Source organism: Trachypithecus francoisi, unplaced genomic scaffold (genome assembly GCF_009764315.1).
Source record: "Trachypithecus francoisi isolate TF-2019V2 unplaced genomic scaffold, Tfra_2.0 Lachesis_group7, whole genome shotgun sequence".
NCBI classification, from domain to species: domain Eukaryota; kingdom Metazoa; phylum Chordata; class Mammalia; order Primates; family Cercopithecidae; genus Trachypithecus; species Trachypithecus francoisi.
The window spans coordinates 51,072,614-51,100,019 of NW_022681472.1; the positions used below are offsets into that span (position 1 = coordinate 51,072,614).

Consider the following 27,406-nt stretch of genomic DNA (forward strand, 5'->3'; position numbering starts at 1 on the left):
GAACACTGAAGATATTGCTATTGGTCTTTCTCCTGAAGGCCAACCAATGCTTTGTTGTTCAATGTCACTGCTGTTTAAATGGTAACAAAATCTACTAGACTATGCTCATAGTGTTTGCTCAATAGTGTGTATAAGTCACCAAAGCAATCTCAACTTACCTTTTACCAAGGCCTTGAATGGAAGCTCTGACAGATGTGTTACCTGAAGATTTAGATTTTAATTTCTGTTAAAAAAGCAAAACAATAAAAGGCCACGAGTAACTTAGAAAACTGTAACATGAAAACTAATATTCCTTATAACAAGAATATTTTCTAAATGACTTAAATACACATTTTGATGGCATCATTTTTAAGTTTCTGAAATAAAAACAATGATCAAAACCTTTTAAAGGCAAAACGGAAGCAGAACTCCCTAAGGAATGTGCAAATTACTCTACTAACTTTTAGGCTAGGAAATTGATATATTGCCATTATTAGCATGCTAAGATTTAGAGTCACTTTATAACTCTTCAGTTAATATTACAGTTCAATGATTTAATATGAAGGACCTGCTATTTAAAACTTCATTCTAGAAAAATTCAATTGAGGAGGAAAAAAACCTCAGGCTCATTTTTAAAGGCTGTGAATGTGCGTCATATGAACGAAAATTAAACTAACCAAGCTCCTGTGTAACTTCAGGAATATTAATTTTGATCAAATGGAATGGTATCAACCAATAAATGTTCAAGGAAAATGTAGAGCTACCTAGTCACAACCATACAGTAGTTCCTATATGGTTACATAATATCATCATCATTAGCAAGCATTTATTAAGTGTTAAGTGGTATATGGTACCAAACAACATAAACCAACCACACACTAGGACCACCGCCAAGGAGAGGAAGTGAGATGGAGAAAAGGCAATTTAAACTATGCAGAGTCGTGCCTTCATTTTACATAGTGGATGAGGAAATTTAATAGAGGCAAAAATATTGTTTTACTATGTCGCTCAACTCTTATTTGATGTTAAGCAGAAATGGAAAAAATTTTGGCACATGTCTGAAAAATAACAATATGCCGGAATCTTTCTGTTTGGGGAGCATGTTTCATGTGCCATCCAGACTCATGCTTATGACTCTAAGCTGGCACACTCTGAGGTTCGTTGTTGGTTCCTGGGCTTTGTTGTGTGGGTCTGGGAACAGTTCAGAAATGCGACAGAATGGGAGAGCTGGGGGTGCGGTGGGGGAGTAGTATTTTTAGGGCATAATATAGCCTCTAATGACAACACTGGCATAGACCATCTGTTTATCGGTTTCTTTTCTTTTTTTTTTTTTTTGGGGACGGAGTCTCGCTCTGTCGCCCAGGCTGGAGTGCAGTGGCGCGATCTTGGCTCACTGCAAGCTCCGCACCCTCCCCCCACCTCCCGCCGGGTTCACGCCATTCTCCTGCCTCAGCCTCCCTAGTAGCTGGGACTACAGGCGCCCGCCACCACGCCCGGCTAATTTTCTTGTATTTTTAGTAGAGACGGGGTTTCACCTTGTTAGCCAGGATAGTCTCGATCTCCCGACCTTGTGATCCGCCCGTCTCGGCCTCCCAAAGTGCTGGGATTACAGGCTTGAGCCACCACGCCTGGCCCGATGTTTCTTTTCTTAAATGTTTTTTTCCCCAATGAATGTTTTACTTAGACCTGCTATCTCCTTTGAAGGTTGGAAAACTGGACATAATACATAACTAAAAAAGGAAAAGATCATGCTTAAAAATTTATTTCTTCATGACTGTAAGAGCTACTTTTATTTCAAATTAGTATATCTTAAAGCCAAGCCAGAGAAGTACTTATCTTGTTCTGAAACACCTTAACTGAAAAGATAGCGCCTCATAAACAGATATGCACCCTATAGTACTTAATAAATAATGAATTGTTCAGATGATTAATGAAGAGCAACAAAATGATGTAATTTTTTTCTACCATTAATTAGTACTACAAATTGGCATTACTATTCAGTGCTTACACACTTACTGGGTACTTAGGAAGCATTCTGTTTGCAGGGTACAGGTGACCCTTGAACAACATGGGTTTCAACTACACAAGTCCACTTATATGTGGAATTTTCCCAACCAAACAAGGATCAAAAATACAGTATTTGTGGCATGCAAAACCCCATATACAGAGGGCTAACTTTTCATATAGGTGGGTTCTGTAAGGCTGACTGTACAACTTGAGTATGTATGGATTTTGGTATATGTGGGGGGGTTCCTGGAACCAATCCCTTGAATATACCAAGGAATGACTATATTTAATATTGCTATTGTGTTTACATATTATTCAACTTGGCATCAGTGTACTAATTTACTTCAGGTGAATTGAAAAAGTTTAATTTTGAAAAATTCAGATCTTAAAATCTATACTAGTCATTTGATTTTTAGTCTGGGTGACAAAAATATAAGTGGTCTCTATCCATATTCTAACCATAACCATTACCTAGATGTTTTCAGTCCACTGTTTTGCTTTTATCTTCCCTATCCTTTAAAAAACAAAACCCTGCTACTATAGTTATTTCTTAATGTTTTTTGTGGTCTTTGTAAATTAGACTTCTATTTTTGTATCCTTCTTTTAAATGTAAAAGATATGCTTGACACACACCATACTGATAAAAATTAAAACACATAAATTCTCATATACTGCCCAGTATGAAAAATGTTAAGTGATAAAGTAACTTTGGAAAACAATTTGGCAATGGGTAGAGTTGAAGATAAGCACACCTTATGACCTAGGAATTCCTCTTCTAGCTTTGTATATCCTAGAGAAACTTCTGTATATGGGTAAAAGAAGCCATGTAAAGATATCTAATGAAGGAGAGTAATCACTGGTTTTCCCTGTGTACATGTTAAAATTTGTATGCCTTTTCTCCAATTAAAAAAAAGATATCTGATGAAGCATTATTTGTAATAGCAAACAACTGAGCACAATGTAAATCTCCATCATCAGGGAAGTGGATAAACTGTGGCAGTTATATAATGGACTACTGTACACAGTTACAATTGTTTATGGTTATATACATATGTAATAAAAGTATAAATGTATGGATAAAAAGGATAAATGGTTATCTTTGGGAAGGAAGGCAATAGAGTAGGATTTAGAGAGGTCTTAAACTATATCTTTAATTTGCACTTCTTTTTTAAAAAAAAGGTCCAGTGAAGCAAATATGGCAAAACATTAATATATGTTTAATATGGGTAGCTGTCATGGTATGTTCAGTATATAGGTTGCTGTTGTATTATTTTGTGAACTTTTTATGCACCTAAAATAGACACATAAACATTTAAAAAATTGAAATATTAACAATTTAGTCATTGCTTCATGGGATAAGAACAATGGCATTGCACGTGAGGTGCTAAGCACATTCCTATAATGAAAGCTGTTTGTTTTTGGCCTTTTAGAAAAGTGTTCTTAGAAACTACAAATAAATACAAGTGACCAGCTTGATGTGTGAGTTGACTTCTATGCTAACAGCTTTTCTAATTTGTTATTCTTACTGAGAAATGCACAGGGAAACACGTACTGAGAGTTTCTAATATTTTACTACTTCTACAGCTCTTTAAGTGTAATAATTTCTTTAAGTAATTGTATTTCTCGGAATTCAAAAGATAATGGGTAGCTACTTGCGTCTTCTTTAAGACTATTCTAAACATGTCTTGAAATAATGACAGAATTACTACATATTTATAACACTTGACTTACAGAGGGCTTTTTGTCCAAGTTGGACTCTTCAAATATTTCATTAATAAGACTGTCAAGATCATCTTCTTTTTCAAATGTTTCTGTTGATCTGAAAAGAAAACATATGCAGAGAAAACTCGCCTGAGGTTTATGAGCAGATAAAGCTAGTATCGGAAGAGTTTTGCTTAAAATCCATTATTAGAGTTGATAGTAGAAAGATAAAAGTGATTTTAATTTTTTTCACTGTGGATATAGTCTAAGTTTGTTGAGACAAAGATATATTTTATCAGGTACAAATTCACATATGTTCTATACTATTACATACTTGATATTACACAATTGAGACATTTAAAACTATATACATTATATTCGAGAGGAAGCTGGGTATGTACTTATCTAAATTACATAAAGCATGTATTTAATGCAAAATATGTACAATGATAAGCAGAACCTGATATTATAAACAAAGATAATTTTAAGAGTCTTCCTGACTTTTCCCCTAAAGTTTGCATTGTAAGTCAACCATATCTCTTTACAAGAGGAGTCAAAGGTCATGTAATCAAATGACCACCCTCCCCCCAATCCCCCAAAAAAGGTGCTATTTGTTAGAATATCTCAGCTACTCAACTACCTCTACCTTCTGCAGGCAAAGTCATCACTGGATTATTAATACAACCACTACTACACAGAACTTCTATTTAATAGCTGATGCTAAATAGCTAATAGCTAAATAGTAAGTATTGACTGAATACTTACTACAACCCAGGCATTGTCCTTAGTCTTTACATGAGTGTATCTTTATTTAACCCCATTTTATAGATGAAGAAAAGGCACTGAGAGATTCAGAAATCTGTTCAAGGTCATATAAACAGTGGGAGAAAAGGCTTGGAATTGAATCTAGGGCAGTCCCTGCACTTCATACTATACAACATTAACTTTCTTTAGCGTTTATATGAAGTAGATGCTGTACATCAACTTTATAACTTCATTAAATTCTTTGTTTTAGAAGACAAGTTTTTTAGTCAAACTCTCTAATTTCAGAAATGTATTTATTCTGACAATTTTTAGCATAGGACTTCTTCGTTACATCTTGGAGTAAAAAAATTTAACCTGAAATAAGAAAAGCAAGAGACTGCTGCCTACTACCTAATGGTTGATTCTATCTGTCTCCAGGCTTAGCCTCTTCAGTTGTACTGTAACTTTTACCCTTAATGTCTTTCACTGTATACTGGTTTCTTCCTTTGACTTAGAAGTATGCTCAAGGCTTTCTTCTTCAAAGAGACACTTCAAAAAACCCCTCTCTTAAAGCTGCCACCCTTTCTTACTCACTACTGAAGAATAGTCTATATCCACGATTTCTACTTCCTTACAAGTAGACTAGATTTAGAATCAGCTGGGTGTTAATCCTAGACAGGGGTTTCTCAACCTTGGAATGACAGACATTTTGGGTCAGATAATTCTCTGGGGTGTGTATGTAGGGGCAGGAGACTGTTGTATATTGCAGGACGTTTTACAGCATCTACCCACTAGATGCTATTAAATAATAGCACACCCTTCCCCAGGTGTGACAATAAAAAAAAGTCTCCAGACATTGCCAAATGCCCCTTGGGTGGCAAAATCATCACCAGTCTAGAGCTACTGACCTAGTTTAAATTATTTAATCTCTCTGAAACTCAAATATTTTATCTATAAAAATGATATATAGATGACTACTTAAAATTTATTTCAGGTATAATATTCTACTTCTGGCCTCTAATCCCTCAACTACAGTGAAACTCTTCTCTCAAAGGTTTCCACTGCCCAAATTACTACAATATAATGGTGGTTCTCAGTTCCAATCCTCTTTAATCTTTCAGAAGCATCTGACACTGTTGGGTACCAATTCCTTATATTTCTTTTTTGATAAGAGGTGGCTAAGATGGCCTCTTAAAATTCTCTTCTTTGGCTTTCAGGACATACTCACTGGGGTATCCTCCCTCATGCAATTTCACAATTTCAAGAATCAGATGCATCCAAACTCCACCAACCTAATCAGTACTGTTACAGATCCAAATTACCAGCTTACATAAGATTCTGGTCTGTTCTTAGATCACTCAATTTCACAATGCCTACACTTGCCTATGCTTTGCTATAGTAATAACAATAAAGTCAACATTTCACTGAGAACTCATAATTTTAAAGGACTGTATAAGACATTTTTTGGTCTTCTGATGTGATAATAATCTCAATCAAATGTTAATAAGCTTTTACTGGTTCCCTCTCTGACTCTGTTTCTGACATTCTAATCTTTTAAAGATATAGTTTCTGCTGAAAATAAAAGGTATATTCAAAATAAAATATAAACACTTAAACCTATAATTAAATGTGACAGGTATATATACAAAGCTTAAATCTAGATGTACTATGTCCTTGTGATTTAGCAATATGACTGTAGGCAAGTAACTAAGCATTGATTTGGTCAGTGAAATGGGGTAACAGTATTCACCTCATGGGGTTGTGAAGATTAAATGAAATAACATATATAAAGCACTCAGCATACAGAAAGAGCTCAATAAATGTTGGCTGTTATATATCATCTAGAAAGCTATATTATCTTTAAATATTCCCATCTGTATCATCCTGAACCACTTTATTCCTATTGCAGTTCCTCTCAACCCACATCAGTCTTTTCTTTTTTTTACTAATCACATATTTCTTTTTATCATTTTGAACACTTCAACAAATTGCATGTTTTGACCCCTTACATTAGCAGTTGTTCCTGGTATCCAGATGTAGCATGGTCATTTATAGTATTACTTGCAAAGCTATCTTTTTTTTTTTTTTTTTTTATACACAAGGACAATTTTAATCCTGTATTTTCCTGTAGTAACATCCACTGCTGGCTATCTATGGATTGAAACTGCATTTGCTAAGAACTGTGAACATGAAGAAACTTTACATGTCACATGTCACATGTTGATACAGGCACACAGATATCTTTTAGCACCAACAGACTACATACGTAACATATACCAGATAGTCTCGATGGAAAAATTAGCTTCACCAGTAATTCTATTTAGTAAAATCCACAGTTAATGCAGAATTCCATTTTTTAATTTTACATCTTTATTACACATTTTTCTAATACTTTATTTTTAAAAAAACACTCATTCAAGATTGTAATTTGCATGGCAATAAACAAGGGTTCCATGGGTTCTAAGTTTAAGTGTCCACAGCAATTTAAAACACCACAAGTCTTCTTTCCAATTTGCAGCACCTGACTTAAAGTTTAAATTCATCTAATGCATCATTAAAACTGTCATTTTCTCTTGTGAGAAGACATGTTTCAACTGCTATTTCCAGGACTATATATTGAGGATGGGTGTACAGTATTTTTAATGGTTAGCAGAATTTTACTCACGTAATTTATAGCCAGAATAAGAGCCTCTAGCCTCTCCGAACGTCCTTCCACTCAGACCAATGATGATGATAAATGTCTAAAATGTATCTGGGGTACTCCACTTGACATTACCAAACATGTTTCCAAATAATCTTAGAAAATATGATTCTTTAAACATATGCATAATATTCTACCACACAATGCACCATCACTTCTTTAACCATTTCCTAATTGTTCATTTATAACATTTGCAATTTTTCATTATAAATAATATTGTGATGAATACTTTCATCCGTAAGTTTTATGCAAGGCTGATTATTTCTTCTAATGTCTTCTAATGTCAAAGAAGTGGCTTACTGGTTCAAACAGTGCACATACATGGTTTAAGGCTTTTAGTATACTTTACCAAATAATCTCCAAAATAGCTCAAACAACTCCTACCAACAGTATGTTATTGTGCCCATAGGGTGGACCTCACAACAAAGCAAATTCACCTTCAACCACAAATCGATTAGATTCTCACCCATCTCAACACTATCACATCAAAGAAGCAAGGAGACATATTACTGGTGAGGAAGCCAAATCCAAGTTCTTTTAAAAAAATCACTCAGGCAAAGCTATCATTTTAAGAGGTAATATCAGTATTTTAACTCTTATGAGAGATACAGGTTACACTGCTATACAATTAGTAGGTAATCTCCTGTTAATAAATTCAAACAGAAATTGTTCCTAGCTTTTAAGTATCAATTTTGGCTCAAGGAAAAATTTTAATATATAACATTATAAACCAGGTTGGGACTATATTTGGTATAAGGTTTAGGCCCTTTGTTGCTGTTTTTGGTACAATTTACAACTACCTTGCCAGATGAAAAGTTTTAATATAAATGACAACAGTACTGGTTCACTACGGCTTTTATGTTATTTAGTACTAAAAAATCTAATGTATTAAGGTGGGCTGAGGTACTAGAAACATTATGGATGAATTTTAGTAGAGCAAGAACAGGCATGACACAACCCATGGTTGGAGAAGATCCACATAAATAGTCCCTTCCATTTTGAGCAGCTTGCTTCAATACATCCTGCCCCACCGCATGCTAATTCTCCTAAGATGAACAGCTCTGAAAAGTTCCTTGATAGATTGGCTCTATCCCCTAGAAGGACAAATGAAAAGTACTAAAGCAACAACTGTTGTGGGATACGGATGGTAGATGTGCTAATAGGCACATAAAGAATTCCAGTATACAAGATAATAAAAGTTAATGAGAGTGATATTTACAGCATCCAGCCAAATGAGTGTTAGCCCGTTCATAGTAATTATAGTTGTCTCTAATTTTTGTTTTAAAATGTTGCTCAGAACTCAACTAACTTTTAGAAATTTTGTTTATGTGCTCCTTTAGAATTTTTTCGATGCTTTTATCTTCGCAGAGTGAATTTTTATAAATAAATGTCACTGGAGATAAGCCAGGTGAACTGGATAGTAACAGAGCTGGGTAATACTTTGGGAAATCACACATACACACATCAAAAAAACAAAACCAAATCAAAGATGCAGCCGAAAAATTAACGGAGATGACGTTCTTAGATTGATCCAAGGTTGCCTCCGTGTAATTTCACAAGCGTTTCCAAAATATTCTAGGCAAGAGGCAATTTCCAAAAGATTCTAGCAAGAGTTGCTGAAGGACAATACTCTGATGCAAACATTGTTTTTTGAGGGATTGTGGGGTAAATGGGGAAGTGAAGGAAGTCCTATTATTTAATAATTATATGGAGGAAAAACGACTGGTAAATTTGAAAGGTAGTTTTTTTAGATCAAAAACCAAAATACTTAAGAAATGTCCCTAAATTTCTATATGTATGCCTGGGACCTTTAACTAGGGGGCCATGGAGAGAAGGAAGGTAGATGATTTAATGTTCACAATAATTAACCCTTTTGTCATGAATCTAATCTCATCTTAGCTCCCTGAGTTAAAAACAAACAAACAAACTGAGGTGCGATGGCTTACAACTGTAATTCTAGCACTTAGGGGAGGCAGAGGCAGGAGTACAGCTTGAGCTTAGGAGTTCAAGACCAGCCTGGCCAACACAGCGAGAGTCTGTCTCTACGAAAAATACAAATTAGCCGGGCGTGGTAGCTCATGCCTGCAATCCCACCTAGGGTAGGCCGAGGCGGGAGGATCGTTTGAACCGGGGAGTTGGAGGCTGCAGTGAGCTACGATCGTGCCACTGCACTCCAGCCTGGGAAACAGGACAGAGCGAGACTCCATCTCAAAAAACAAAACAAAACTGAGCTAAAGACAGAATTAGGATTGGCCTGGGGAGCGGGGTCTGAGTCTATGGGATGAGGTTGTCTAACAGGCCCCTCACAGGGAGATAAGAACCGCTTGGCCACACAGAGGCAAAATCTGGCCGAGGTCAGCACAGCCTTCTCGGCGTTAAGAACGGGGCGCCTGAGAGGCATCCCGGTCCCCGACTAGAACCTCCTAGGCTCTGGCAGGAAGAAACAGGGTGAAGAAGACAGGCTCGGGCCGCGGGCTCTGCGGAAGGGCGGGACCAGCTCTCCGCGGCCTGCCGGGGGGCGGAGTCTGCGCTGAGTGAAGAAATGCCAGAATCCGCGTAGAGGGTCGAGGGGTGCGCTGCCGCTGAGGATAGGGCGCTGAGGGTCTGAACCGTGATGTAAGGAGGGGCTGGAGTTCGCGGGCACGTTTCTTTTGGGTTGGGCGGCGGAGGGGAAGCTTTAGGGCCCGGAGCAGGGTTTTACCAGAACAGTCCACCCCTCCCGCCCCGTTAACCTGAGATTATCTTTCGCCTCGGCTTGGTTCCGGTCGTTACTGTGTGTGCCGCCGTCGCAGCCTTTGGGCTGCTCGACCACGCCCCGTCTTAGAAGGTCAGGTGTGCAAAACTTGGACTCGACTTCATCCAAGAGCTCGTCCAGGTCCTCCGCCATCTTGAATCGCCTGGCGTTTTCCCCTCAAATCGCCAGGGTCCGGTGGTTTCCAGGGGTAACGCGGAGACCTGGCTAGCTCACGTTCCATTAGGCGTCCCTGCGCATGCGCACCGCTTCCCGTGGCAACCCGGCGCCCAAGAGGGCTGGCGGCAGAGAACGCGGTGGGTTCGTGAGGGGCTGGCGCATGCCGGGACGGAGTTCGGAGCTGTCTCTGCCCTGTGTCTGTGTGACTCGCTATGCTTTGCGTTTTCTTCCTTTAAGCTCGTCTGGCGTGGTTTGTCCCGTCTGCCCCTCCTGGGCCCACGTTGTAACCACAACCACACTTTCTCGCCCTTTCATTCTCTCCTCTCCCGTTTGGGTCCCTGTTGTGTTTCAACCGTTAGAAAATTTCTGAAATCTGTGGAAGTTGGGGCAGAACGCTCTAAAACACAAAAAGTGTTTGATGGCAAGAAAAAAAGTTGATGTTCTCGTAGTCGGCAGGATTCGAACCTGCGCGGGGAGACCCCAATGGATTTCTAGTCCATCGCCTTAACCACTCGGCCACGACTACTGGCGATGTGAATTTCTGCGGTGAGAATGCATGTAGAGTCTGCACAAGCGTCTGCTGCACTAACAGGCACGTTTTGATCTGGAGGAAACCATTACTGAGCTGTTGGGAGCATATTTGAATGTTATGGCGCTTATCATTTTACTGTTTGTAAAACTCTTAGAAGGTATCCGGTCCAACTCTTTGTTGGAAAAAAGGGAAATTCTAATTAAATCTGAGAGAGGGAGAGATGCGTGCTCAAAACTATTGTACACCCACCTGCTTGCACAATGTTGGAGCCATTTCCAGGAGAGAACCAGGAACCGGGTGGGGGCCAGCCAGTCTCCTGGCTTCCTTGATAGGGCTGTCAGTTTCACGCCTTCGCCTTTCTCTTTGACAAAAGGCTCCCAGGACTTTCTTTTCACCCATTATACATTAAGAAGCTATTTACCCAGCGATTTAAATTCACTCCGCAGGGTCAGACAGTCCCACCGTGCCATAAAAGTACTACTTTGAAAAGTGTAAAGCGGGATACAAGCGTAAGGTGTTATTAATGGCATTCTTAATAAATACGGTCCACAGTTTAACCTGTGTTTTGGATATTTCTAAAGTGGGATAGCAAAGAGTTTGGCATCCTTGGGAACTCTGGAGATAGTTTCATCCAGATGGTTTGTTCAAAGTATCTTTTAACGTCCCTGAAGAGCAACATGTAGTGGTGTGCTGGAGTGAATGGGACCTGCTCACTCCTACCCACTGATAAATTTTCAAGGATTTTGGGAGCTAGTTGTTAAATGCAACTATTATTAAATATTAAATTATGCAAACTTGCAATTACATTATATTAAAAGCAAATGCGATACTCAAAATTAACATTCTAGTGATTCCACTACATTTTACTATTATTTATAAGTATAATTGAGATTATTTACATCTGAAAGCCTTTCTCTCTTTAATTTTCCATTCAGTGATGTCACTTGGGAAGCTTGAAATGAGCCATAGTGGGTGTTATTTACATGAGGGAAATTGCGAATGTGCCAAAGCAGGGCTTTTTATCCCTAGGAGATGGTTGTCATTTAGTAGCATACTGCATGTTACCATCAGACCAACTTTGAATATTCCCAGCAAGGCAACACTCCCCTTTTCTGCACTGCCGCTCTAGTTATTGTCTCTGAATCTTTATTTTAGCTATTAGAATCCTGGCATATACCTCCCCCCCCACATATATGCATATAAACATATATATATATATATACACACACACAGAGGAAACCAGCATTTTTATGCAAAATACTTAACAACATTGAGCACTGACCACTCAGATCAGACACTGCCAGGATGCTTAAGTAGTATCCTAGAGGCCCCCAGACATAGTGTTGGTTACGCTTGTAGTCAGAGTAGAGAACTCCAGAGGGTGGGGAGACAATGTTGGGGCAAGGAGGGGACTCGAACACTAGTTATTTGTCTAGAATCCTGACTTATTCTATGATTTTCCACTCATTAATTTTTTTTTTTTTTTTTTGAGACGGAGTCTTGCTTTGTGCCCCAGGCTGGAGTGCAGTGGTGCCATCTCGGCTCACTGCAAGCTCCGCCCCCCCCACCCCGGGTTTACGCCATTCTCCTGCCTCAGCCTCCCTAGTAGCTGGGACTACAGGCCCCCGCCACCACGCCCGGCTAATTTTCTTGTATTTTTAGTAGAGACGGGGTTTCACCGTGTTAACTAGGATGGTCTTGATCTCCTGACCTCGTGATCCGCCCGCCTCAGCCTCCCAAAGTGCTGGGATTACAGGCTTGAGCCACCTAGCCCGGCCCCACTCATTAATTTTTTAAAGTTTTTTTCCAAGTTGCCTTGCTGGGCTATTTTACCTAGAACCGGCCTCCAGCAGAAAGACAAGGAAAAGCTGCTTGAAAAAGCGGTCCTTGCAACGTGGTTCTAGGGGAAGTCATGCATAGTTGCCATCCAGTTTAACAGGCTTACATTAATGATTTGCTTTTGCTCTTGAGAAGATGAAATCTAAGGGGATCTGTAGCAATGTTGAAAGTATCTATTAGCGTATAGAAGATTTGCAATGAGGGATGGTGAAAAAATAAAAGAGAAAATGTTTCTGGTTTTCTGTTTTGTTTTTGTGACTATTAGACAAAAATCAGTGTGTTCCTTCCTTCCCTCACTTCTACTCCTATTTTTCTGGTCTTTTGATTGGATGATTTATTCCGTTTACATTTTAAAATTTCATTTTATTGATTTTATTTACTTTCAGTAGCTTTTGGGGTACAAGCAGTTTTTGGTTACATGGATGAATTGTATAGCGGTGAAGTCTGAAATTTTAGTGCACCTGTCACCCGAGTAGTGTACATTGTACCCAATAGGTAGTGTTCTTTTTTTTTTTTTTTCGAGACGGAGTTTCGTTCTTGTTGCCCAGGCTGGAGTGTGCAATGGTGCGATTTCTGCTCACCACAGCCTGTGCTTCCTGGGTTCAGGTGATACTCCTGCCTCAGCCTGCCGAGTAGCTGGGATTACAGGCATGTGCTACCATGCCGGGCTAATTTTGTATTTTTAGTAGAGACGGGGTTTCTCCATGTTGTTCAGGCTGGTCTTGAACTCCTGACCTCAAGTGATCTGCCTGCCTCGGCCTCCCAAAGTGCTGGGATTACAGGCATGAGCCATCATGCCCAGCCTCCAATAGGTAGTGTTCTTATCCTTTACCCTCCACCCGTCCTCCTCTCTTCTGAGTCTCCAGTGTCCATTATGCCACTCTATATGCCTTTGCGTACCCACAAATTAACTCCTACTTACAAGTGAGAACATACGATAATTTGGTTTTCCAGTCCTGCCCACTCCCATTTTAATAAAATGGATGTATGGATCATCTAGAGTTTGGTATTTTGAGAATTTCATTTATGGCTCATTCAACTCTGGTGGGTCTCCTGACTTGAGTCATGTTCTCTTTCTGGTTTGCCTCTGAGAGTAAAACGTCGAGTTCAGAGTCTACAAGGAGAAATGCCACATGCCACGTAAGAGTAACATATGTGTATGGCTGTATGATAAAGTATAAAATTACAGTGCACTAGTAAAATCTCCAGATGTAAGAAAGTTACACAGTGATAAAATTCAGTGGGCTCTAAACAATGGATGTGGATGTATAAGATGAAGGTAGTGTGGCTTTAGAAGATTCTACATTCATGCAAATCCTATTAGATCATTTTTTAAGAAACCCCTGCTATAAATTCGTTTGATATAACTTTGTTTTCTGAGCAATCTTCTTTCTTTCTCTGTAATTGTTAATGTGTGTAGACAATGTCATGAATCCTTGTCCCCTGTCTTTCCTAGTCATGGAAAGCATGCTGAGTGTCAGGTATTTCATAAAGAATGGGCAAGTGCCTCTAGGTGATACAATTATTAACGTGGTAAAGGGGACTGGGTGCGGTGGCTCATGCCTGTAATCCCAGCACTTTGGGAGGCCAAGGTGGGCGAATCACTTGAGCCCAGCGGATCACTTGAGCCCAGGAGTTTGAGACTAGCCCAGGTGACATGGCAAAACCCTGTCTCTAACAAAAAAATTACAAAAATTGGCCAGGCATGGTGGTGCTGCACCTGTGGTCCCGGGTATGTGGTAGACTGAGGTGGGAGGATGGCTTGAGCTCAGGAGGTGGAGGCTGCAGTGAGCCGAGATAGTGCCACTGAACTTTAGCCTGGGCAAGAGAATGAGACTCTGTCTGAAAAACAAAACAAAAAACACGGTAAAGGGGCATGCCATGTATTATTACATTCATTTAGTATTCAAGGAAGTATTTTAGGTAAAAGGTGTCCAAATTAGGAAATCAAAGCATTGTTGTCTTTCCCAAGTATCTGAAGAACTCTCTGAGCCTGGTTTCTTGCTAGTACCATTGTAAATAAGTTAGAAGTGGTGAGGCAGCTGGTTCAGCTGTCCCACACAGTCCCAGGCCAACTGCTTCAGTTACAAGGTGTCCTGTAATCTCCCTGGCTACTCACATAATGAATTGCAAGGCTTCTTCGAATTCCCAGGTACTTAGGTTTAATTTTCCCTTCCCTGCATCTCTCCCCCGCATACTACAGGTCTTTTAAACAAATACCCACTGCTGGGTGGTGACATTGGCATGAGGGAAGGCATCCTCCTGGGCCAGTTGCAAGCCTCCTAGCAGCTGATGCCATGGAAGAATGGAGTATGGAGTAGCACCAAAGCAGCTCCAGTTCTTTTAAGTGGTCCCTGAATTAGGCCTCGATGTCATGTAGGTAAATTCAGCCCAGAACATGCAGAATCTTTATTGGAATTTGTACATTTATCTCTCACAGCTGTGGAGAGTTTAGATTAATCACAGCTCTCACTGGGATACTATTATCTTGGTAATTTGAAAAAGGATCAGGAGCCTGCAGGCTTGAAACATCTTGAGAAAACTCTGGCTCTGAAATACATCATCGCATGTGGGGGACAGCACTTGCGGCATCACTGCAGCGAGCTGAAGAATGCTGAAATCAAGTATTTCTCTGGCGTGATTTCAAATGGCTTGAGAAACCTGAGAACTTTTTTTTTTTCTTTTAAACTGCAAAACAGATTCTTTCCTCTTCCATCAACCCCATTGCTGTCAATATGTCCAGTGTTAGGTGCCAGAAATGAGCATAGCCTCTTAATGATAACAATGCCAAGGTTAACACAGCCGCCAGGGGCTCTCTCAAGAATCTGTTAGGGTGTATTTTGCTCTACAGACACGTTCTGAAGGCGTGCACCTCTTTAGCTTTTCTAGTCTCAGTACATTTCTCTTCAGCAGCCTGGATAAAACCTGTCACTTTTTGCCAGAACTTCTCATGCTTTGGGGCCCCTCAGACACCATTTTTCATTGACCCCATGAGTCCATATGGTAGGGCGAGGTTCAAAGTTGGTATTTGGGAATCAGCTTCTGACAGCACAGAGGTCTGGTGTACTGCGGTCATGTGTTCAAAAGGCCAGGATTTGCAGATGTGCTATAAGAGTGTAATATAATTTTTGACTCCATCCAAATGGATATTTTATCACCATCCACATAGCAACCAACAAACAGGTCAGTCTGAGGAGGCAAGTGCTAATGTATGTGGCTCAAACCAGTCAGCCCTCTGAGGAGTCAGTAGTTCAGCCTCTTTTTGAGGCTTTAACATCACAATGTTCCTTTCAATTCTACAGTTATGTGAGTACAGCTCCTTCCCTCCCCCCTTTTCATACTGTTTTTGCTTTATAATTTTTAAGCTTTAGAAAGTTAAGCCTGATTCAAAAAAAATTGGGGAAAAAGGGGAGGGGAATAGCAATTTCAGTCAGGCATTAAAATGAAGGCAAAGTGAAACCAAATTGATAGAGGTGATGGGACATGCCCAACAGGCCTGGGCTTAGGTTTGGTGTCCATCAGTCTTCCATTTCCCCTGATTGCCCATATGGACTCTTGGGAAGGAACCCAAGGTTTTATGCAGGCCAATGTGCTCTGTTTCCTCAGTTACGGATTCACAAGTCAACCAGTCTTTATGGCCTTACAAAAGGTACCTGTTGGTATCAACCTTGCCATGAACTGCCCACGGAATATTTGGGGCTGGAAAGGACTTTAGTGATAATGTATGAAACTCCTTCAGCTGAGGTTGCAGTGAGCCGAGATCACACCACCGTACTCTACTCCAGCCTGGGCAACATAGTGTGTCTCAAAAAACAAAAAAACAAAAAGCCAAAAAAAAACACCTCTTTCATTTTATAGATAAAGCAATCAAAATCAAGGCCAGAGAGGTGCAATAATTTAGAAATTCTTTGATTATTCAGAGATTTTCATTATAACCATTCATTGTATTCTTTTTTTTTTCTTTTTATTATACTTTAAGTTCTAGGGTACATATACACAACATGCAGGTTTGTGACATATGTATACATGTGCCATGTTGGTGTGCTGCACCCACTAACTCGTCATTTACATTAGGTGTGTCTCCTAATGCTATTCCTCCCCCATCCCCCCACCCCACGACAGGCCCTGGTGTGTGACGTTCCCCTTCCTGTGTCCAAGTGTTCTCATTGTTCAATTCCCACCTATGAGTGAGAACATGCGGTGTTTGGTTTTCTGTTCTTGTGATAGTTTGCTGAGATTGATGGTTTCCAGCTGCATCCATGTCCCTGCAAAGGACACGAACTCATCCTTTTTTATGGCTGCATAGTATTCCATGGTGTACATGTGCCACATTTTCTTAATCCAGTCTGTCATTGATGGACATTTGGGTTGGTTCCAAGTCTTTGCTATTGTGCATAGTGCTGCAATAAACATACGTGTGCATGTGTCTTTATAGCAGCATGATTTATAATCCTTTGGGTATATACCCAGTAATGGGATGACTGGGTCAAATTTCTAGTTCTAGATCCTTGAGGAATCGCCACACTGTCTTCCACAATGGTTGAACTAGTTTACAGTCCCACCAACAGGGTAAAAGTGTTCCTATTTCCCCACATCCTCTCCAGCACCTGTTGTTCCCTGACCTTTTAATGATCACCATTCTCACTGATGTGAGATGGTATCTCATTGTGGTTTTGATTTGCATTTCTCTGATGGCTAGTGATGATGAGCATTTTTTCATGTGTCTGTTGGCTGCATAAATGTCTTCTTTTGAGAAGTGTCTGTTCATATCCTTTACCCACTTTTTGATGGGGTTTTTTTTTCTTGTAAATTTGTTTGAGTTCTTTGTAGGTTCTGGATATTAGCCCTTTGTCAGATGAGTAGATTGCAAAAATGTTCTCCCATTCTGTAGGTTGCCTGTCCACTCTGATGGTAGTTTCTTTTGCTGTGCAGCAGCTCTTTAGTTTAATTAGATCCCATTTGTCAATTTTGGCTTTTGTTGCCATTGCTTTTGTGTTTTAGACATGAAGTCCTTGCCCATGCCTATGTCCTGAATGATATTGCCTAGGTTTTCTAATAGGGTTTTTATGGTTTTAGGTGTAACATTGAAGTCTCTAATCCATCTTGAATTAATTTTTGTATAAGGTGCAAGGAAGGGATCCAGTTTCAGCTTTCTATTTTGCATCGATGTTCATCAGGGATATTGGTCTAAAATTCTCTTTTTTTTCTTGTGTCTCTGCCAGGCTTTGATATCAGGATGATGTTAGCCTCATAAAATGAGTTAGGGAGGATTCCCTCTTTTTCTGTTGATCGGAATAGTTTCAGAAGGAATGGTACCAGCTCCTCCTTGTACCTCTGGTAGAATTCGGCTGTGAATCCGTCTGGTCCTGGACTTTTTTTGGTTGGTAGGCTATTAATTATTACCTCAATTTCAGAGCCTGTTATTGGTCTATTCAGGGATTCAACTTCTTCCTAGTTTAGTCCTGGGAGAGTGTATGTGTCCAGGAATTTATCCATTTCTTCTAGAATTTCTAGTTTTTTTGCATAGAGGTGTTTATAGTATTCTCTGATGGTAGTTTGTATTTCTGTGGGGTTGGTGGTGATATCCCCTTTATTATTTTTTATTATGTCTATTTGATTCTTCTCTCTTTTCTTCTTTATTAGTCTTGCTAGCGGTCTATCAATTTTGTTGATCTTTTCAAAAAAACCAGCTCCTGGATTCATTGATTTTTTTTTTTTTTTTTTTTTTTTTTTTTTTTTTTTTGAGACAGAGTCTCGCTGTGTCGCCCAGGCTGGAGTGCAGTGGCGCGATCTCGGCTCACTGCAAGCTCCGCCTCCCGGGTTCCCGCAATTCTCCCGCCTCAGCCTCCGAGTAGCTGGGACTACAGGCGCCTGCCACCGCGCCCGGCTAGTTTTTTGTATTTTTAGTAGAGACGGGGTTTCACCGTGTTAGCCAGGAGGGTCTCGATCTCCTGACCTCGTGATCCGCCCGCCTCGGCCTCCCAAAGTGCTGGGATTACAGGCTTGAGCCACCGCGCCCGGCCTCATTGATTTTTTTGAAGGGTTTTTTGTGTCTCTGTTTCCTTCAGTTCTGCTCTGATCTTAGTTATTTCTTGCCTTCTGCTAGCTTTTGAATGTGTTTGCTCTTGCTTCTCTAGTCCTTTTAATTGTGATGCTAGGGTGTCAAATTTTAGATCTTTCCTGCTTTCTCTTGTGGCCATTTAGTGCTATAAATTTCCCTCTACACACTGCTTTAAATGTGTCCCAGAGATTCTGGTACGTTGTGTCTTTGTTCTCATTGGTTTCAAAGAACATCTTTATTTCTGCCTTCATTTTGTTATGTACCCAGTAGTCATTCAGGAGCCGGTTTTCAGTTTCCATGTAGTTGAGTGGTTTTGAGTGAGTTTCTTAATCCTGAGTTCTAATTTGATTGCACTGTGGTCTGAGAGACAGTTTGTTATAATTTCTGTTATTTTACATTTGGTCAAGAGTGCTTTACTTCCAGCTATGTGGTCAGTTTTTGAATAAGTGCCATGTGGTGCTGAGAAGAATGTATATTCAGTTGATTTGGGGTGGAGAGTTCTGTAGATGTCTATTAGGTCCACTTGGTGCAGAGTTGAGTACAATTCCTGGATATCCTTGTTGACTTTCTGTCTCGTTGATCTGTCTAATGTTGACAGTGGGGTGTTAAAGTCTCCCATTATTCTTGTGTGGGAGTCTAAGTCTCTTTGTAAGTCTCTAAGGACTTGCTTTATGAATCTGGGTGCTCCTGTATTGGGTGCATATATATTTAGGATAGTTAGCTCTTCTTGTTGAATTGATCCCTTTACCGTTATGTAATGGCCTTCTTTGTCTCTTTTTATCTTTGTTGCTTTAAAGTCTGTTTTATTAGAGACTAGGATGGCAACCCCTGCCTTCTTTCATTTTCCATTTGCTTGGTAGATCTTCCTCCATCCCTTTATTTTGAGCCTATGTGTGTCTCTGCACGTGAGATGGGTCTCCTGGATACAGCAAATTGATGGGTCTTGACTCTTTTTCCAGTTTGCCAGTCTGTGTCTTTTAATTGGAGCATTTAGCCCATTTACATTTAAGGTTAATATTGTTATGTGTGAACTTGATCCTGTTATTATGATGTTAGCTGGTTATTTTGCTCATTAGTTGATGGCAGTTTCTTCGTAGCATTGATGATCTTTACATTTTGGCATGTTTTTGCAGTGGCTGATAGCAGTTGTTCCTTTCCATGTTTAGTGCTTCCTTCAGGAGCTCTTGTAGGGCAAGCCTGGTGGTGACAGAATCTCTCAGCATTTGCTTGTCATTTGCTTGTAAAGGATTTTATTTCTCCTTCACTTACGAAACTTAGTTTGACTGGATGTGAAATTCTGGGTTGAAAATTCTTTTCTTTGAGAATGTTGAATATTGGCTCCCACTCTCTTCTGACTTGTAGAGTTTTCTCCCGAGAGATCCACTGTTAGTCTGATGGGGTTCCGTTTGTGGGTAACCCGACCTTTCTGCCTGGCTGCCCTTAACATTTTTTCCTTCATTTCAACTTTGGTGAATCTGACAATTATGTGTCTTGGAGTTGCTCTTCTTGAGGAGTATCTTTGTGGTGTTCTCTGTATTTCCTGAATTTGAATGTTGGCCTGCCTTTCTAGGTTGGGGAAATTCACCTGGATGATACCCTGCAGAGTGTTTTCCAACTTGGTAGCATTCTCCCTGTCACTTTCAGTACACCAATCAGACGTAGATTTGGTCTTTTCACATAGTCCCATATTTCTTGGAGGCTTTGCTCGTTTCTTTTTACTCTAAACTTCTCTTCTCGCTTCATTTCATTCATTTGATCTTCAATCAGTGTTACCCTTTCTTCCAGTTGATCGAGTCGGTTACTGAAGCGTGTGCATTTGTCACGTAGTTCTCGTGTCATGGTTTTCATCTCTATCAGGTCATAAGGACTTCTCTGCATTGGTTATTCTAGCTAGCAGTTCGTCAAATATTTTTCCAAGGTTTTTAATTTCTTTGTGCTGGATTCGTAATTCCTCCTTTAGCTCAGACAAGTTTGATTGTCTGAAATCTTCTTCTCTCAACTCATCAAAGTCATTCTCCCTCCAGCTTTGTTCTGTTTCTGGCGAGGAGCTGCGTTCCTTTGCAGGGGAGCGGCGGTCTGATTTTTAGAATTTCTAGCTTTTCTGTACTGCTTTTTCCCCATCTTTGTGGTTTTATCTACCTTTGGTCTTTGATGATTGTGACGTACAGATGGGGTTTTGGTGTGGATGTCCTTTCTGTTTGTTATTTTTCCTTCTAACAGTTAGGACCCTCAGCTGCAGGTATGTTGGAGTTTTTCGAGGTCCTCTCCAGACTCTGTTTGCCTGGGTATCAGCAGCGGAGGCTGTAGAAGAGTGAATATTGCTGAACAGCAAATGTTGCTGTCTGATCGTTCCTCTGGAAGCTTTGTCTCAGAGGTGTACCCGGCCATGTGAGGTGTGAGGTGTCAGTCTTCCCCGAGTGGGGATCTCTCCCAGTTAGGCTATTCAGGGGTGAGGGACCCACTTGAGCAGACCGTCTGTCCATTCTCAGATCTCAAACTCTGTGCTGGGAAAACCACTACTCTCTTCAAAGCTATCAGATAGGGAGATTTACATCTGCAGAGGTTTCTGCTGCCTTTTGTTTGGCTATTCCCTGTCCCCAGAGGTGGAGTCTACAGAGGCAGGCAGGCCTTCTTGAGCTGCTGTGGGCTCCACCCAGTTCAAGCTTCCTGGCCACTTTGTTTACCTACCTAAGCCTCAGCAATGGTGGGTGCCCCTCCCCAGCCTTGCTGGCACCCTGCAGTTAGATCTCAGACTGCTGTGCTAGCAATGATGGAGGCTCTGTGGGTGTGGGACCCCCCTGAGCCAGGCGTGGAATATAATCTCCCAGTGTGCCGTTTGCTAAGACCCTTGGTAAAGCGCAGTATTAGGGTGGGAGGGACCTGATTTTCCAGGTGTTGTGTGTCTCGGTTTCCCTTGGCTAGGAAAGGGAATTCTCTTCCCCCTTGCGCTTCCTGGATGAGGCGATGCCTCGCCCTGCTTCAGCTCTCACTCGTTGGGCTGCACCCACTGTCCTGCACCCACTGTTCGACACGCCCCAGTGGGATGAATCCAGTATCTCAGTTGGAAATGCAGAAATCACCCGTCTTCTGTGCCACTCATGCTAGGAGCTGGAGGCTGGAGCTGTTCCTATTCAGCCATCTTGGCATGGATCTCGGCCATGTTGGTGCGGATCGCATTCTTTTATTTCAACATCATGATGGTCATTCTGGATAACACTCCTTCCTCTTTCCCTCCCTCCCCTCCCTCCCCTCCCTCTCCTCCCTCCCCTCCCTCTCCCCTTCTCTTCCTTTCTCTCTTCCTTCCTTCCTGCTCTTTTTCTTTCCTCCCTTTCTTTCTCTTTCCTCCCTTTCTTTCTCTTTCTTTTTTTGAGACATGGTCTCACTGCGTTGTCCAGGCTGGGATACAGTGGCGTGATCATGACTCACTGCAACTTCCACCTCCTGGGCTCAAGCTATCCTCCCACTTCAGCCTCTCAGTAGTGTGGACTACAGGCACACACCACCATACTCGGCTAACGTTTATATTTTTTATAGAGATGGGGTTTTGCCGTGTTGCCCGGGTTATGTCTAGTGGCCATAAAGTTGATGCTATGAATTTAATATCAGATTGCCATATTTTGGAATCCTTTCATTCCTGCCATTGACACATTAATACAAATATCTCTCATGCTCTGTTCTCAACTTCTTCAACTCTGATGGCTTGTGCCACTCTACTGTACTCACATCTCTGTAGATTAGTGACTGTGTTTAGACCTCATATTATGTATGAGGACACAAACTTCTGAAGGACAGGGACTATAACTGATGCACATTTATTTCTCCTATAGGGAAGGAGAAGTGTAGTTTTTGAGAACATCTAAATTGACAGCCTATTATGATACCATTTTTTTTTTTTGTTGTGGGGGAAGTAAGATATCCTTGTTGTATTCTAACAATGAGGCCGAGTCTCAGACATGAGTCTGAACCCTGTAGGGATAGTAAATTCTTCCTTTTCCCAGTTCTCCTTTCTTACTAATATGGGTGCAGAATGGTCTGTTCAAGTCACAGAAGCTCTTGGCTGAAGAAGGAATCTCCCTGAGCACACAGGGAGGTCTTAGTTCCAGAGAGGATAAGGGGGCTACAGAGAGGGCCAGAGCAAATGGCATGCTCTGTACCCCAGAGCTAGGGCTAGCATGTGCCTGGTCTATGAAAGAAAGGAACTAGTGTTTCCAGGTCCTTGGACAGATTCCTTCCGGAGCAAGAGCAGCATATTTTCTGACCCTTTGTGTTTTTTCTTTTGAAACTGACATTATCTCTAATTATATGTGGTCAAGTTCTAGAAGACATTTATCATCTATTGCCAAAACATTACCCCCTGCTTTGCCGGTTCCTGTTTGCCCAGCCTGGCTGTGGCTGCTGAAATATCCCATCTGCAAGGTGAACTCAGTTCCTAGCCAACCCAAGACTTCTCCCCATCATGGTTAGATCTGGAATTGGTCTGGATGGCCTATGTCTGGTATGCATTGAGCAAAATGCCACACTGCTGTCTTCTCTGTGAACCCCTGTGGGTGGGCTTCTACTCTACTTCTAGATTGAATTCCATGTCTATTCTTGGGCTGAAATTTTGTCCAAACCCCAAAGCCTTGTCCAGGACTGTAGCAGTCTTCTATGGCTGCCGTGACAAATCACCACTTAAAACAGTAGAAGTTCTCTGAGTTCTGGAGGCCAGAAGTCTGAGATCAAGGTATGGGCACAACCACACTCCCTCTGAAGGCTCTAAGGAAGAATCTGCTCCATGCTGCTTCCAGCTTCTGGTGGCTATTGGGATTCCTTGGCATTCCGTGACTTGTAGCCACATCACTATAATCTCTGCCCCTGTCTTCACATTGCCTTCTCCTCTGTGTTTATTCTATAAGGATACAGGTGATTGCATTTAGGGCCTACCCAGATTATTCAGGATAAGTCCCTCTTTTTCAGATCCTTAACTTAATCACATCTGCAAAGACTTTTTCCAAATAAGGTCACATTTATAGGTTTCAGGGATTTGATGTGATTTGATATCATTTTTGGGGCCATTTTTCAGCCTAGCACAAGGGCCCTGACAAACTCCTGGCTTGTGCTGGCCCCTCTTTTTGGGGGATCAGCCCCTTATCTCTTTTGGCCTGGCCAAGGGTGTGTTTTAACATGAGCGAGTCTGTCTGGAATCAAATTGTTAACCACTTGACTATGACTGTCTCCACAGTCACACCTTTCTAGGCCTCCATTTCTACACCCTTGGGTATAAGTGCCAGCCTGGATCAGAGTAAGCTTGCCTTTAATTACTGTGATTTAGTCTGATGGACTCCTTCTCCACAAATAAGCCCAAGCTCAGGTCAATTATTTTAGCTTGAGCCATACTGGAATGGCTTCCATCTCCTTGTCATCCTGGTATTGAGGTTTCTGCATGTCTCTTGGCAACGATGTGTTGGCTATAGTATCATCATGTTAAGTATAACATATTTTTTTGCATACCTACCTTATTTTGAGCTCTTTATAGAACTTATTTTACTTAATCACTGTAGATCAAGAAATAGGGACAGAGAAAGGGGTGGTGGCTCATGCCTGTAATCCCAGCACTTTGGGTGGCTAAGGCTGGCTGATCACTTGAGCTCAGGAGTTGGAGACCAGTCCGAGCAACATGGTGAAACTCTGTCTTTACTAAAAAAATACAAAAATTGCTGGGTGTGGTGGCATGCACCTGTGGTACCAGCTACTAGGAAGGCTGAGGTGGGAGGATCTCTTGAATCCAGGAGGTTGAGGCTGCAGTGAGCCAAGATTGCACCACTGTACTCCAGCCTGAGTGACAGAGCAAGACCCTATCTAAAACAAAACAAAACAAAACAAAACAATAACAACAACAAAAAAGAAATAGGGACAGAGGTAAGGTTATTAGTCCAAGATCATATAACCTGGATCAAACTGTAAAATTCATGTTCATTTTACCATGCTGTACTATATTTTACATGCTTTATTATCTCTCTTATTGTTATCATCTCTCCTTCTCCTCATTAAAACAAAACAAAACTGAGACTAGGATAGGAATAAGCTTTATTTGATTTTCTAATGACTTGTGAGGACTTGGCAGACAAATTTTCTCAACCAGACAACTTAATTCTTAAATTTTTGTCTGGGGGATCTTTCCAGTTCAAGGTCTGTTATCGCATATAAGTTTGTAATCCTCTTGCCAGTTTCATTATTCTACATTTATTGCCATTGTTTTTTGTGTAACATCTGTCTGTATACTCTTAACATTTTCCAGTAACCATCCTACATACACAGAGAAGAGACATGAGTGTAAAGGAAAAGGCCAGCAAGTTCAGTCAGCCAGGAAAAGTTTAAAAGTCCATATTTCAAGGAAGGAGTCATGTGCTGAATTTGCACACTGGCCTCTGACTGAAATCCAGATCAATATCCATGCTCTAAGTACAGTTAGACGAAAACTCTTAGAATCCAAAACTATTTAAGTCCCTTGGTCTTTCTAGCATACATTAGGAAATGTTTTCTCCTCTTCAATATTTTGGAAAAGTTTGAGCAGAATTGGTATTAGTTTGCCTCTAAATGTTTGGTAGAACTCACAAGTGAAGCCCTCAAGTGCAGGGCTTTTCTTTGTCAGGAGATTTTTGATTACTGATTCAATCTCCTTACTAGTTATAGGTCTATTTGGATTTTCCATTTCTTCATGGGCTTGTCTTGATAGGTTTTGTGTTTCTAGGAATTTTTCCATTTTGTCTAGGCTATTCAGTTTGTTGGCATATAATTGTTCATAGTGCTCTCTTATAATCATTTTTATTTCTGTAGAATCAGTAGTAATGTCCCCACTTTTATTTCTGATTTTAGTAATTTGAATCTTTTCTTTCTTGTTCTGTCTAGCTAAAGGTTTGTCAATTTTGTCTGTCTTTTTAAAAAGCTAACTTCACATTTTATTGATTTTCTCTTGATTTTCTATTCTCTATTTCACTTATTTTTGATCCAATCTTTATTATTTCCTTCCTTTTGCAACTTTTGGGTTTAGTTTTCTCTTCTTTTTCTAGTTCATTAAGTTGTAAACTTGGGTTGTAGATTTGAGATCTTTCTTGTTTTTTACTGCAGGTGTTTACAACCATAAATGTCTTCCCTAGCACTTCTTTCACTGTGTTACGTGTTTTGGTATGTTGTTTTCATTTTCATTAGTCTCTAAGTATTTTCTAATTTCCCTTATGATTTCTTTTTTGATCCATTGGTTGGTTAACAGTGTGTTGTTTGATTTCCAAAAATCTGTGAAATTTTCAGTAACTTCTGTATTGATTTCTAACTTTATTTCATTATGGTTGAAGAAGATACTTTGAATAATATCTATCTTTTAAAATCTACTGAGACTTAATTTGTAGCCTAACATATGGCCAATCCTAGAAAATGTTCTAAATGTACTTGAGAAGAATGTGGATGATGTCAATGGGTAGAGTGTTCTGTATATGTCTATGAAATCTATTAGTTGGTTTATTGTGTTTTTTAAGTCTTATATTTCCTTACTTATATTTTGTCTAGTTGTTTGATCCATAATTAAAAGTGGGGTATTGAAGTGCCCAACTACTCTTGTAGCGCTATCTGTTTCTCCCTTCAGTTCTGTTGGTTTTTGCTTCATATATTTTGATGGTCTTTTATTAGGTGTGTAAATGTTTATATTGTTATCTGTTCTTACAGTTTTTAACTTTTTTTTTTTTTTTTTTTTTTTTGAGACGGAGTCTTGCTCTGCCGCCCAGGCTGGAGTGCAGTGGCCGGCTCTCAGCTCACTGCAAGCTCCGCCTCCCGGATTCACGCCATTCTCCTGTCTCAGCCTCCCGAGTAGCTGGGACTACAGGCGCCCGCCTCGTCGCCCGGCTAGTTTTTTGTATTTTTTAGTAGAGACGGGGTTTCGCCGTATTAGCCAGGATGGTCTCGATCTCCTGACCTCGTGATCCGCCCGTCTCGGCCTCCCAAAGTGCTGGGATTACAGGCTTGAGCCACCGCGCCCGGCCAACTTTTTATTAACATATAATATCATTCTTTGTCTCTTGTAAAGTTTTTTGATTTAAGGTCTGTTTCATATATTAGTATATCTATCCCTGCTCTCTTTTGGTTACTGTTTGTGTAGAATATCTTTTTACATCCTTTCACTTCCAACTTATTTGTGTCCTTGGATCTAAAATCAGTTTCTGTGAACAGCATATAATGAGATCATGTGTTTTTACCCATTCTGCTAATTTTTTTCTTTTGGGTGGGAGTATGGATGTGATGATGGTCAGTCATGTAGATGTATTTAGTTGGGGCATTTCACTGTAGAGAGGGGTTGCTTCTCTCGCTCTTTAACTTAAAAGGTTAATGCTGGGGCAGCTGTACAGTGGGTCTGTAGAGATATTTTGTAGAGATTTATTGGGTGGAGGTGTGTTGGAAGCATAGAGTAGGGTGTGGTGAGTCTATAGAGTAAATATGGGCCCTATTTCAAAAATTTTTAGTGGAATTAGTTCTACGATGATGGGTAGTTTAATTCATTTACATTTAAAGCAATTACTGATAAAGAAGGACTTACTTTTGTTACTTTAACATTTGTTTTCTATATGCCTTATTTCTTTTTTGTCCCTCATTTCCTGTATGACTGTCTTCTTTTGTATTTAGTAGTTTTTTTTTTATAGTGAAATGTTTAAATTACTTTCTCATTTGTGTGTGTGTGTGTGTGTGTGTGTGTGTGTGTATTCTATAGTGATTTTCTTTGTACTTACTGTGGGGATTACATTTCATCCTAAAGTTATAACACTCTAATTTGAACTTATAGCAATTTTATTTATTTTCTTTGCTGTTTTTTAAAGACAGGGTCTGGCTCTGTTACCCAGGCTGGAGTGCCATGGCGCAATCTCGGCTCACTGCAACCTCTGCATCCTGGGCTCAAATGATCCTCCT

The 27,406-nt window shown here is 40.4% G+C and overlaps 1 protein-coding gene, 1 long non-coding RNA gene and 1 other non-coding gene across 7 annotated transcripts in view; 1 reads left to right on the forward strand and 2 right to left on the reverse strand.

Annotated features, from left to right (window-relative positions):
• CUNH8orf37 (chromosome unknown C8orf37 homolog) overlaps positions 1–10,230 on the reverse strand; it is a 51,373-nt gene extending 41,143 nt beyond the window's left edge. For 3 of the 5 annotated variants that reach the window (XR_004435140.1, XR_004435141.1, XM_033202150.1), the window contains exons 1-3: positions 9,865–10,230; positions 3,718–3,805; positions 159–223 (exon numbers count right to left, since the gene is read on the reverse strand). Coding sequence is in view for 3 of the 5 variants with exons in the window: in XM_033202150.1 (XP_033058041.1) it covers positions 159–223; positions 3,718–3,805; positions 9,865–10,019 (308 nt within the window). In the remaining 2 variants the exon portion in view is untranslated. The remainder of the gene's footprint in view (positions 1–158; positions 224–3,717; positions 3,806–9,864) is intronic. The other 2 variants (XM_033202151.1, XM_033202152.1) reach the window with 2 other exon arrangements.
• LOC117078740 overlaps positions 9,660–27,406 on the forward strand; it is a 558,507-nt gene continuing 540,760 nt past the window's right edge. Inside the window, exon 1 of the long non-coding RNA XR_004435143.1 lies at positions 9,660–9,748. This is a non-coding gene — a long non-coding RNA (uncharacterized LOC117078740). The remainder of the gene's footprint in view (positions 9,749–27,406) is intronic.
• TRNAS-AGA lies at positions 10,488–10,569 on the reverse strand. Its single transcript has one exon. It is a non-coding gene; the product is annotated as a tRNA-Ser (tRNA).